This window comes from Leptosomus discolor, chromosome 5 (genome assembly GCF_034619465.1).
Source record: "Leptosomus discolor isolate bLepDis1 chromosome 5, bLepDis1.hap2, whole genome shotgun sequence".
NCBI lineage: Eukaryota > Metazoa > Chordata > Aves > Leptosomiformes > Leptosomidae > Leptosomus > Leptosomus discolor.
Window position 1 is genome coordinate 20843719 of NC_141395.1, and position 14157 is coordinate 20857875.

General features: G+C 34.2%; 1 protein-coding gene across 20 annotated transcripts in view; it reads right to left on the bottom strand.

Annotated features, from left to right (window-relative positions):
* Positions 1-14157, bottom strand: part of LOC104342309 (sodium channel protein type 2 subunit alpha) — a 64456-nt gene that overhangs the window by 26814 nt on the left and 23485 nt on the right. For all 20 annotated transcript variants that reach the window (XM_086465849.1, XM_086465851.1, XM_086465843.1 and 17 more), the window contains 4 exons: positions 13524-13762; positions 10431-10604; positions 8306-8662; positions 5801-6286 (listed from right to left, as the gene is read on the bottom strand). In XM_086465849.1, the coding sequence (XP_086321975.1) occupies positions 5801-6286; positions 8306-8662; positions 10431-10604; positions 13524-13762 (1256 nt within the window). The remainder of the gene's footprint in view (positions 1-5800; positions 6287-8305; positions 8663-10430; positions 10605-13523; positions 13763-14157) is intronic.

Genomic DNA, 14157 nt, shown 5'->3' on the forward strand with positions numbered 1-14157 from the left:
TTTGAAAGTATAACAGTGTAATTTTTATGCAAGTAGCTACTGCAGTAGTTTAAATGTTATTCATTAAGGAGCTGAATTTATGGCAGTAATCATTGCATAATCACTTAACACGTTTCATTAAGTATTTACATTTATAAGGGCTGAATCAAAAAGGGTTGTTTTTATCTTTTAAAAACTATGCATGCTCCCTTTTTCTTTGTCCTCTTTAACGTATAACATTCCAGTACTTTTATGATCCATACTTCAAAACCTGTAGAGCATGCAGTTATTGCTCAGGACTGTATTAAAGTACCCAGAAAAATCATCAGCAGAGTTAAAAAATGTATGTCGGGGTTGCCACTCCCGCCTGATCATGCTGTGATGTGAGTCCCATGACTCAGCAGAGAGCAGCTGTGCATGTTTTTACTGTCTTGCAATGGATAGGGAAGGTACATAGCTGAATAGCATGCAGGCCAGTCAAAATCCATTAAAAAGTGATTATATATATATATACATATATATGTATAACTTGCTTAGGTAACCTGTGTGAAAGTGGTGACACGTTGCTCTACCTGGTTAAAAAGCACCAGAGCTGCATTCTTGATTACTCCAGCTTGGTTTTACCCCTGTGAGAAGTAAGAATGGTAGGTAGTGAAGTTCAAGACACAGGATCTCTAGTTTTCCTCTTTTTGGAATCTCTAATTCAAACATGGCTTTAACACAATTAAAACATAATTATTAAATATTTTATGATCAGTTGGCAAAAAGGGACATACATACCACCTGAAATGTTCAACAAACAGAACTTGTTAGTTTATTTTAGAGAAATAACAAATGCAGAAGCTAGACCTAATAATCCAGACTCCAAAATTGTGCTTCATAAATAAAACCAGAATGAATTAAATTAATAAAGACACAGTTAGCAGATTTGGAAAGTATTCCAGTATTTATATAGTGCTTAATGCATATTAATTAAAAATTTAAGGAGTTTTTTTGGTTTAATGTTCTAGTCTTCATTTAAATGACTATGCGATTATCTTTTTAATTTGCAATAAATGTACATGTAGTAAGCAAAATACTTTGAAGATGTATGTCTTCCCATTCCTCCTTCATCCTCTAATAATGGTGGTAAAACTTACAGATCTCAATGAAAATAATCCCCCTTAGTTTCTGTTCAAATTAAATATGATAAACTATCATATTGTGTATGTTTCTAGTTTAGATTTAGTAAGTTCTATATGTCTGACTATGATCTCTCTAATTGTTTTAAAAGAGGATTGGATCAGTGTCTGGACAGTGGCCCATCAGTGTACCCAGAGATACGGTTTCATTCATTAGTTAACCACAGCCAGTCCATAACTTAAAGAATCTGTGACTTTTGAAGATACTGTCCCAGAATTGGTCAGTTGTAGAAAAGGGAAATTTAGATTGTTGTATATTTTAAAAGAAATGTGGCAAAAAATCATCCAACAAATCGATCAAATCACTACTGGGTAAGCTGTGGCTAAGTAATTTATTGAAGCCCAATGGCAATGCTTAACTTTTGGGAATGCAATAACTGTGTTCCTGTCTTTTTATTTCACCTAGTCACAAAGGCACTAGTGAAGTCAATTAGAAAACTGAACTTATTCCTTGTTTTGTAAGTTCAGTGGATTAGATGATAAAGGATATTTTTAATTTTATTAAAACCATTTGTTGTGATTTCAGAAGCTAATTCAGCAGCCTTACTTCTCCAGTCTCTATTTGTACTTACTGTTCTGAATTTGACTTACTGTACCTACACTGTAGATAGAAAGGCTTTTGGAATTCTGACTGATAGAGGCCTGTAGGTATATGTATTTCTTTAGTGTGAAATAAGCTTTCCATAACTGATGAATATCTTTGAAATTACTGTTCCATGTTGAAATCCAAAACTTAATTCATAATATTTGATGCAGATATACTGAACAGTTGTTAAACGGTACAGAAATACAATAGTTAGGACTCTTATGTTTGGTAAGATTAGCAAAGTCCATTCATTTCACTGATTAGCAGGCACATTTTATGACAGAAAGAGCATCCACAATGCTAACTTAAAAAAAGACCAAATTATCCCCTTTAGTTACTTCTAATTTTCTTATTATCTTCAAAAGTTAATTAACTCAAGTATCTTATTTTCAGAGCAGAAATCTGTTATTTCTGATGGTTATTTCATTGGATATTGCACCTCTGTTTTCTGATAATAGATACTTTAAAAATCCTCCTTCAAAGTATCAATGAAATGTTCACTTCTTTCAAGTACTTTCAGCCAACTATTATTCTAAAACAGTGAGTAACTTTTAAATCTAATAAATGATATTGTTCTGTTTCATCCAAATGGAGACTCCCCCCAAATTTCTAGTGATGCATGTTAGGAAGATCTTGATTAGGTCTGGAGCTTGAAACCAGGTTCCAGAAGAGATTCTGGCAGATTTGGGAAGTTATTAACTAGCAAATTAATTAGAAAGTGGTTACATGAAAGAGGAAAAAAATAATAATTCTACAATTTCTACAGTAATGACCTGCTCTTGGCATATGGCATATTCCTCAGGGACACACAGCCCCTGCCCCACTTCTAGCATGACCTACTATTCCTGCTGACTTTAAATAATCATTCTGCTCTTTACTTCAGTGACAGTCAGTAAGACACCAGAAAAAAATGGTTCATTTTACAGTTCCAGTGCAGATCTGGCTTCCCACAGCTCTGTTGTGAAATAAAAAGTTATTAAAAAGGATACATCCTGAGGGTATTTTAAGTGCTAAGTACTGCCACAGTTAAGGCAGGGAAAGTTCTGCCTCATCTCTTACCCCTCCTTTTGCAGACCAGGCCTTCTCCTAGCAGGGAAGTTGTCTCAGTTGTATCCCTTGAGAGGCAAAATAAAGCAGATGACGGTGTACTGTTCTAGAGAGGTAATTTAAACACTGTGCCAATATACTCTTTATCTTCCTCAAAAGACAATCGGAAGGCAGCAAAAGATTCAACAGTATTGTTGACTTGGTAAGAGAAGATTTGGAATCTTCACAAATTCCTGTCACATATCAGAACATCTGTTCATATATTACCAAAGCAGGTGGATTTTTATATACACAGTAAAAAAAAAAAAGCACTTTATCCTTTCCCTAAAAAGCATCCAGAAGTAATGGCATTAAGGAATCTAGCACAGAAACTGCAATTAATATAGAATTCACAATTTTCAGGGCACAGGTAAGAAATTCCTGTCTTGTTAGATACCATTCACAATATGCACACTTGCACTCTATGAATACATGACAAACAGTTAAACACTAAACAGTTGTGTGTGAGCAGAACTTGAGGGAAGCACTATTGCTCCGGATTCGCAGTGGTAGTGATTATTAATTTCTATGGGAATCTTGAGGCTCCTCAGAAGTCCTAAACTTATCCTATCCCCATTGAAAGTCTTTCCACAAGTTCTTAATATAAACACCAACCATCATTTACTGGTGGATTTCCCACAGTCACATGAAATTTTCACTTTCAAATTGCTTATACGGACTTTTGGATTTGTTTTCTCTTCCTGAAGACATATGGATACATCTAAAGTCCATAAAAATAGGCAAAATCCCTTTTGATTTATTATGGTCCTGAAACTTCAGGATAGCCTTAGAATAAAAAAAGCATGATGCCTGATGAAGCAAAGATGGGAATGAACAGAGCAATTGACTTGTGAAAGTCACCTTAAATTGGTATCATTCAGAACTTCTCAGCACAACATGGGCTTTTACTCCATTTTCTTGGGGTGTACTTACATCACAGATTCACTTGGAAAGCAGAGGAGTTTCTGCCTTTGCACTGTGTTTTGTTTTGTCCTCAGCTGTTACGATAGAATATATGGCAGTATACTGTAAACTGAACCATTCAATCTATCTTAAAGAAGAAACAAACCAATAATACCCATAGGATAACGTTATTTAACTTGCATCACTCCAGTGACATGCCTCATAGTATAGATCCACAAGCTCTGTAGCAGAGGAAGTGATAAAGACTGCCAGGGGATCATGAACCAGGTGTGGATGGGAACTTCCCAAGCCAGCTCTGCTGCTGAGGTTAACATGTCACGTAACCACACATTTAGCATCTGCATAGCTTATAAGCCTCCCAGCTTCCTAATGTGTATTACAAAATTCTTTGAAAGCAACATATTCAGGAAAATTTTAGGCATGTAACTTCATAAGATGGTGTTACTAGGAAGTAACTGTATTTGTCCAAACTAACCACAAGGAAAGCAGAAAATTTATAGTAAAATGTCATTTTAAAGAACATCAGAATATATGAAAAGACTTAGAATTCTTTGCTAAAGGTTCATTGGAAAAGACAATTAACTTTTATTATATCAGCTTAATTGAAAAATACTTAACTCTCAGACCCAGGGTCACTCTGAAACCTTTTTTCTGGATACTACTTGATCTTGTAAAGTGTATCACTTTACACTTCCTGTATCTCTTATATTCTTAAATTGTCATGAATAAGCACTACTGTTATACTGTCTTATACATCTGCACTGGAAATTTTTGTCTCATAACTGAGCAAATCAGATGATAGAATGTCTTGCTCTTAATCTTACAACTGTTATGCAGAGTAACCTTCTTTGCAGTTGCAAGTAAACACACAATCTTTCTGTTTCTTTATGTTCTTTAGCAAAAAAAAACAACCCATACTATGATTAACTGGATCATGGCTATCCATTAATGTTATGTGGTGTAGCTTAATATTGATGAGGAATACAGCATTATTTGCAAATATGGCAGCTATACAGCTATGATACAGCCATGAATGCAGGGCTTCTTCATAGAAGAGCTTTGTTTATGGCAAACAAACCCTTTTGTATTAATGAGTTATCACATAGCATCATAGCCTCTAATCTAATTGAAAAGATATTTATCCATGGCTCCCGATCACTTAAACCTGGCAGTTCCTACATTTCTAATGTCACTGACTATATTATATTCTGCTAATTTATTAGGTTATTGATCATTACTCCAACAACTAAAGTTTTCCTTGAATACCATTATCACATGTTCATGATCACTTCTGGTATTTGAGCCACTTATATTTTGAGGCACATGGCTTCTGGTGTTTAAACCAGCTTCTGTCTCTTTGCACCATAATAGTTGCATAAGGTTTTCAAGTAAACTGTTTTCACATGTATCTATATTACAAGATTATTCTACTCTCCAGAATAACTTGAGATACTGTTTTACAATGATGTTGGCTGGTATCTGGATTACTTCATTTCAGCCCACCATAGTCTGTGAACCCAAAATCTGTACAAGTATTACTCAAGAAACTTTTTAGATAATCAAGAATACATCACTGATTTATGATGTCTCAGGGTTCATTTTTAGAACTACCCTAAATATAGAAAAAAAAATTTTTTCTCCACTTATAGTTGATTGGGTATGCAAAGCTCTATACTCTTGATTCTTCCTTAGCCTTCTACAATATTCTTATTCCATAAATCCTGATCACATTATAGGTACTACAGAAAGAATGCTTGATGAAATGTGTGCTAGTCTTAAAACCTCATAAAATTGTAAAAGAAATAATCATATTTAAAATGGTACATTTTCCAAATGCTAATGAACAGTGTATTAAAAATGTAAACTCTAAGGACCCCCTGGTATACCATCATGTAGGGCAATTTTTTTCTTGAATTATAATTACATAAAATAATAAAATATATATACTTGGGGTAAGACTGTTATTAAACATTTCTAAATATGTAATTAAGAAATATGTAAATGCATGACTACAATGTAATTGTTAAGAAACAAAAAATCATACCTGTTTGCTTTCTTCCATATCAGATTCACTGCTAAATTCTTCTGTATTTAAATTTTCAAAATCTGATTCTCCAACTGCGATTGGAACTGTCACAGTGAGGCCTGGGTTGTTTATGAATGACATGTAATCATTTTCATCAATTACGTATTTTTCCACACTGCTGCCTGTGCCTACGCCACTGGTGGTTCCATTCCCGTCTTTAAGATAATTCAGATCTTTGCTTATTTCAACAGCGGTGTGATTGGAAATGCAGCTGTCTTTCTTGTTGTTTAGCTCTTCAAGTGCTTTGATTTCCTCTAAAGCTTTCTGATTTCTAACAAAGGCTTTTTGGATGAACTCCTGTATCTTTTTTTTAGCATAATCTATTCCCTTCTGAATCCTTGCGACAGCAATCTGGAGGTTGTTCATTTCATTATCATCGTCGGTAGCAGCAAGGTTGTCTGAACTAAATGAGCTCAGAAGCAAGGCCAGAAATAGATTCAATACCTAAAAGATGAGAGAATACAGCTGTATAGTAAATACATACATATAAGAAGTGAGTGTTTTTACAAGATACTGTCAAATAGCACACATTGTTTTGAAAAACAACATTCACTAATTTTAGACAACCATATAGCAGCTTAAATTACAAAAGCTGTCCGTACTTGTTTTGATCAATATTCACTCAGAATATGGCAACAGACAAGCTAATAGCTAAATATTCAAACTTTTGATTTTAGTTTGAAGCAGCATGGTTGCTTAGACTCTAAAATAAAAAAAAAAAAAGTTACAAAATATCTAGCTATACACATTCATCAGAGGTTTGAAAGGCTTCTGTCTAAATATCTTAAAAGCACTTGGAATTTAAGTAGAATTAAATAAACATTATTTGTAAAATTAGATGGGTTTCTGTGATGCAGATATTTTAGAAACATATCCGTTAATGCAATAATAACCTACTTATACTTTCTAGCTACTATTTGGGAGACTATACCATGAGACTGTGACTTTCTGTTAATTCTGGGCTTGTCTCTTAAGTTCTGTAAAGCTTGTCATAAAAGGATAAAAAGAATATTAAAAAATTAATTTTACACTTTAATCTCTACTATTTATAATAATACTATATTATTTGTAATTTGTAATTTTTTTCCTTTTCACTTGTCAAAAAATGAAAATTTTGTTTGCTTTTATGTAGGAATTTAAAATAAAATGGACTTCGTTCATCAGCAGGTAATAATCTTAGCACCAGTACTGCCTGAGAACTGTGGTTTATTGCCTCAAAATTCAAACATTATTGTTGTTTTAGTATAATCTCCTATAAACTGTAGTTATTTCACTAAATCTTACAATCAACTAATAATTTCATACTTTGAATCTGATATAGCACCAGGCATCAAAAGTTGTCATGATATGGCAAAATAGCATAAATAAACTTCCCCATTGTTAAATATGTCAGGTCTCTCATTTGTACTCTTTACGAGATTTAATTCTGCAGACTTTCACAATTCCAGAAAAGAACACAGAAAGTAAAAAGACACTTGGAAAAAAAAAGACAATACGAATTTGAAAAAGTATTTCTATGCTGAAGGTAATGCTAAAAAATGGTAGAGTAGGTTACTGATCATAAATTACTTTCTGGGGCTCTGCACATTTCTCCCGGTACAATGTCAAGATTGCAAGGTCATGTAAATGACTCGGATAGGGACATTTTGAATTCTATTTTACAAAAATTTAAGTCATGTTAAATTATATCACTAAAGGAAGAAAATTTTGACAAGTAATGAAATATAGGTTTTAGGCATATCAGAATGAACTACAGAGATTAATGGTAAAAGAAAGCTAAAAATAAAGTAAAAGTGTAAATTGTGCATTCCAATTATACTCACGACTTCTAAGAAGTTCTCACCAATTCAATATTTATCAATTGAACCTTTGACATTTTAACTTGTCAACTTGAATCAAAATTTTTCTATAAAGGTTTCCTTTATAATTTTGAATTAGAAGCTTTCAAACACATTTTTAGGATGGACATCTAATCTCTCTGTATATTTTTTTTTGTTATTTACACCTAAATAGGCCAAAAAGTTCAGTACTTAAATTCAAGATGTTCTATGTAAGAACAGCTACCTTACACTTTATTTTTATTAAATCAGAAGTATTAGTGCTGGAATTAGCTGTAATGGGTGTAAGAAAGTCCGTTAGATTTTCTTTTCTCCAAAGAAGCAACTGCCCAGGAGCTGGTGCAGCATAAGCCTCTAAATTAGCTGCAGCACTGCCATGATACAGTGTTTGATTTGACATTTTGGTGTCTTCCTAAATTCCTGTACCCATAGTGAGAGTGCATCAGTGTATGAAAATGAATGAAAAGGTGGAGAAGGGAATCGTCGTAAGTTTTTACCCCAAATTTAGCACATTCAGATTTATTTTCTAATTCTAAACAGAAGTATGACAAACATCCTCGTTGCCTAGCTCTAAGTTAGGTACATTTTGCATCAGAGTTAGTGTTCAAAAATGTTCGTCACATACCACTAGGTTTCCAATCACCATGACCAGCATGAAAACAATAAGGCACATGGTTTGCCCAGCAACCTCCATGCAGTCCCACATTGTTTCTATCCATTCTCCGCACAGCACTCGAAACACAATCAAGAAAGAGTGAAAAAAGTCATGCATGTGCCAGCGTGGAAGCACACAGTCACTGGAGATCTTGCAGACACATTCCTTGTAGCTTTTCCCAAACAGCTGCATCCCAACCACAGCAAAAATGAACACAATGATAGCCAGCACCAGGGTCAGATTCCCCAGAGCTCCCACTGAGTTGCCAATAATCTTAATCAGCATATTTAGAGTTGGCCAAGATTTTGCCAATTTGAAAACTCGAAGCTGAAAAACAAAAATGGAGAGGAATGATTAGTGTTAGTTATGAAATAGAAGCTAGGTTCAAGTTGTTTAGCAGAGCATATCAGTTTCTGTAGACTAATTTTATGCATCAGTAGAAACCTATTATTATTTTAATGGAAAGCAGGGAGCCCCCAGCAGAAGAAAGACATGGACCTGAGTCCAGAGGAGGGCCACAAAGATGACCAGAGGGCTGGGGCACCTCCCCTATAAGGACAGGCTGAGAGAGTTGGAGTTGTTCAGCCTGCAGAAGAGAAGGCTTCGGGGAGACCTTCTAGCGGCCTTCCAGTACTTAAAGGGGGCCTACAGGAAAGGTGGGGGGGGACTCTTGATCAGAGAGGGTAGTAATAGGACAAGGGGTAATGGTTTCAAACTGAAAAAGGGGAGATTTCGATTAGAGTTTAGGAAGAAATTCTTTCCTGTGAGGGTGGTGAGGCCCTGGCACAGGTTGCCCAGAGAAGCTGTGGCTGCCCCCTCCCTGGCAGTGTTCAAGGCCAGGCTGGATGGGGCTTTGAGCAACCTGGTCTAGTGGAAGGTGTCCCTGCCGATGGCAGGGGGGTTGGAACTAGATGGTCTTTAAGGTCCCTTCCAACCCAACCATTCTATGATTCTATGATTTGCCTAAACCACTGTGTCAGCATTTCATCTTAGTGATGCACACAAAACAACCCCAAAATTTGTGTTTGTAACACATTTGATTTTAATATTTTTAATCATCCACTTACAGATGATTACTGAACAATTCTTAAAGACATTTTAGAAGTCTGTAGTCTTTTCATCACCTTCACTACACCTTCTTTGCTTGCTTGGTTCCACATTTTCCTCAGCACCACATTAGGTCTTCCAGGCTTAGTTAGAGGACAATTTTTGAAGTATGAATTTGATGCTGATACGGTGATGTCCTTTCTAATCATAAACACCAACTGAAAAATCCTATTCAATAACCAAACTATGGTATGTGAAGTTTGGTACCTTGCAACTGGTGCTAATAAACTCAGTCACTACTTCCTGCTCTTTACATTAGAGAAAACCTTCCTGCTCTTTATATTAGAGAAAACCTAAATAACCTAGGTTTTCAAGTAATGTGATAACTATTAGTAATAGACTTCTAAGTTATGAATCTTGTGCCTCCAGTAAACATACCTATAAATTAGTTTGTATACAATACTAATTGCTATGAAAAAGACATTTCTAGTAGAACCTCAATAATATTCCCATTTAAGTGTTCTCCTGAAATCAGATTGTTATGACTTTCTGTTATGTAATGGCGTTACTAAATGTTTATTCTCAGTGCCCATTAAAACAAATGTTGTGAAGAAAGAATCTTCTTAGGGGCTTTATGAGTAACACAAAGTAATGTTCACAAATCAGTGACTAAAAATGTTATGATTCTTTATGCTGCTGGTAATAGGAATGTTTTTACAGCTTTGATGAATCTTAATGAAATTAATATAATGAAGATTTACAAAATTCTTAAAAGGTAGCAGTTAGTCTTATGCTGGCAAAGGATATCAGTAGGATAGGATATCAATAGGATAATTCAATACCAAAAGATATCAAAAGATGTCAATTGACAAACACCTTAAACTTGTACTTATCAAATATGGCTTGCAAATTAGGCATATATGAAAATTAGTGTGAGCCATTTAAGTATATACTATATATACTATAATCTTTTCAATACTGGTAGTTATTACAGACATCAGCACTTTTTTTTTTTTTGCGTGCAAATATTTAATTAGCAAGTATTTACCAATCTGAATGACCGAAGAACAGATAATCCTTCAACATTTGCAAGACCAAGCTCCATTAAACTAAGGCTAACGATAATACCATCAAAAATATTCCAGCCTTCTTGGAAATAATAATAAGGGTCCATGGCAATTATCTTTAGTACCATTTCTGCTGTGAATATGCCAGTGAATACCTAAAACAAAATGTAATTAATTAGTTGAGTTGTTATGAGAACTTTGTATACCTGAGTAAATAATTCTAATCCAGTTTGAGTTCTTGTACATGTTACTTGTACCTGCTACTATAAAAACCAGCTAATTGCTGTCTCCAAACAGCACCTTTCTAAACACTGAAAACAGATATTTAAAAATAAATTACTAAATCAGGACACATATAGGAGGGCAGATGTTTGATAAAGCTATAAAAAGCTATTCACTAGTGAGAAGCTTAGCTCTGGTTCATATTTGACAGATATGTGCTAGACTATCCATCATCATCAGATGATTCGGTGTTTTCAGTTCCATTTCCAGAGGATAGTCCCAGTAAAGCAAAAGAAGACTTGACAGCATTTTTCTTCCTTGCTCACAGTCTAAACAGAGGTGTTAGAAGAAATCTCTAAGGTGAGACTCTCTAAGGACAGACTCTAAGGTCTGTCTTTTAGGTCAGATTTAAAGAGTACGGGTGGAATAGACAGGGGAAGTTGGAGTATCTTGCACTGGGCTTTTTATAAGGATATAGAGGTTTCACGCAAACCTACTATTCTGTGTGACAGCTATTTCCCTTTGGGGAAGAACTTCATGGTGATAATGTTCTTTGAAATATCTGGAAGTGACAAATGTGAAATTATCAACTCTCCTTAGAGTTTTAAAGTCCAGAATTTAACTCAACACTTTCTTGCAATAAGTAGTGATCGGTGGTTTGTGCAGCATAACAAAGTTTTGCAGCATAATGCAAAACCACTAAAAACATACTAATATTCTGCACAACACTCAAAGGATATCCTAGATGATCCAAAAGTCTGCTAAAGTACACCAACGTACTGTGCCATTGCCTTGTGACAGTTCTTCACACAGATGGTTCCTAGTCCTACAGAAAGTTTTAGGGAAGTAAAGCTGACTTTTTACAACACTATGTAACTAGACTCATGATTATCCTTTAATTTAAGGAGATAAGGGGGTGGATATAATGCTGTGGAAACAGTCACCATTGTCAAAGTGTAAATATTAACTTTTTTTGAAGTGTTTTGGGAAACTAGAAATATAGCAAGAAACACTACTATTAAATTGATATGTGAGAGATGTTGCCATATAATCAGAAGAATATAACAGGTATTGCTATGTGTGGTAAACAGAATGCAACAAAGAATATTATTCTTGACAAAACTGTCATGTTTGTCAAAATAATCGAAAAAAAGCAATTAAAAACTTTTCATTTTTAAAATATTTCCTTCACAAAATAACCCGTTCCATCCACAAACTACTTTTTGTTGTGCATTACTGCGTACCCAAATACACAAAAATAGGTTTTAACAGAAGTAAACTCAAGTTTTCTTATAATTACTTATGACTTTTGAATACGGAATTAATTTTAGTATTATGAAAATGAATCATTGCATTTTACAACTATTTCTTCCTTCTCATTAAAGTGCTACAGAAAGGCAGTCATATTTGTTGTATTTAATTTATCCTCCAACAGACCGTGATATCACAAGCAAAGAGTAAATTAACATATTTTGAATGGAAATCACAAAATTAAGGGTACTAGATTAATACAGTGAGGAACAGAGAATTTAATTGAAACCAGCAGGAATAGTGTTCAGTGCATATATATAGTCTTAATTAAGGATACCGGATTGTTACAAAGGTAGTTAAAAATATGACTGCTGCTAGCTTAGAGTAGAAAAAATAAAAGTATGAGATGGGAAAAGGCAGAAGAGCTTGTAAGTATAAATGGTTGGAGATAAATAATTCTGACAATATGACAGACCAACATTTTAAAATACACTATTCTGTAATCTGTGATGAATATAAGAATATGTCAGCAATTAGATCTTGGTTCAGGAGAAAGAAAACTGTAAAGCACCTAAGAACATGTAGATAGTAAGTTCATTTTCAATTCTATTTTTTAAAAAGTCATAGAAGTATGTATTACCAGTTCCTATAAGGAAAATGTTAAGACTTTAAAACATACTCTGACTGAGAAGCCTATTACTGCTCCATTTAATTATTAGGATACTTTTCAAAACTAATCTTTTTGAGTGATTAGTTCAGAACATTTGGTTGGTTTTGATTTTCAAGACTGCATGCTGTGTGAGTCAATGCAGACCTCTCCTGTGTGAACTACTGGTAGCTGTGTGAGCTGGCAAAAACTTAAAAATGTACAAATCTTCTTCTGAAACAAACACTTGGAAGGTTCAGTCCTCTGCTTCCTGAACATTAGAAGCAAATGGAGAGAAAAAACCAAGAATATTTAAGTGTTATGCCATATTTGTGTATCTGTTCAGAAAAGGAATTAAATGTAACCCTAAATCTCTGGATCAGGTTAAAATCATGAATAATAAACATACAGATACAAGGGGCTTTTTTGTTAGAGAATAAATAATAACCTTCTAGTTTATTAAGGTTTTTTTAGTTACCTGAAGTGGCAAGACTTACTGCTAACAAGAAATATGCCTTTCTTGGAAATGTACTTTTGCTGTAGTGTAAATAAAAAAATTCAAAGAGAAATTCTGACATCTGAGTATTTCATCAATTTCTTACAGAAGAAAAATATTTTTTATGACGGAATATCAGTACCATGGTAGAAATTAGATAATCTACCTCAACATTTTAAAGAAAAAAAACAAGGTAGTTCTCAAGAAATATGACAATCCAGTGAAGACTGCACTTCCATTCATATTCAGTTATTTCATTATAGTACTTACAAAATAGATTCGTGGAAGTTAAAGGCTCCAGCAAAAAATCACTTTGTCTATACAAATCACATATACATTTTCTAAACTGTTTATAAAAAACAACCTCGAATAAATTTAAAACCAATGCAATGCATTTATGCATTTCTTCTTTTAGAATAGGGTATTTTTACACCAAGTGATGCATGACAAACCACTTACCAGGTTCCCCACGGAAAGCACACTGCTAAACTGTTCTGTCATTGGGTAATGTTCCATGGCCATAAACAAGGTGTTTAAAACAATGCAAATAGTTATAGCAAGATCAACAAATGGATCCATCACAACTAAATTGACGACGTGTTTTACTTTTAACCATGGACTCCAGCAATCCCAGATCAAGAAAGTATTTGCAAATCTGTACCAGCATGGTGGGCATTTCTGTCTGGATTCTTCAAGCTCTGAAAAAAAAAAATAGAAAAAAATTAACAAATAATGAATATTCCAATTATATCCTCTGGAAGTTCTTGTTCAAAAAATGTAAAAATATCAAATCATTAAATTAAACAGCTCACACTAACATGGGATTTCCCTCACCTATGTTTAACCATCTTAAAGTTAAGCATCTAATTTATTTAAGCTCCTCTACAGTCAATGGACAGTGAAGTTATCTCTAAAGAGTGAATCATCTCAGATATCTATCTAAAGAGAGAAATGTGTTTGTCTCTTTCCCATGACAGTAGGGAGAGTCTAGACATTTAGTTTAGGTTAGTTGACTCGCTTACAGCAGATGTCTTAATTTTGGGTATTAAAAGTTAACATGACTCCATTTTTAGTGAGCTGATACATATAATTA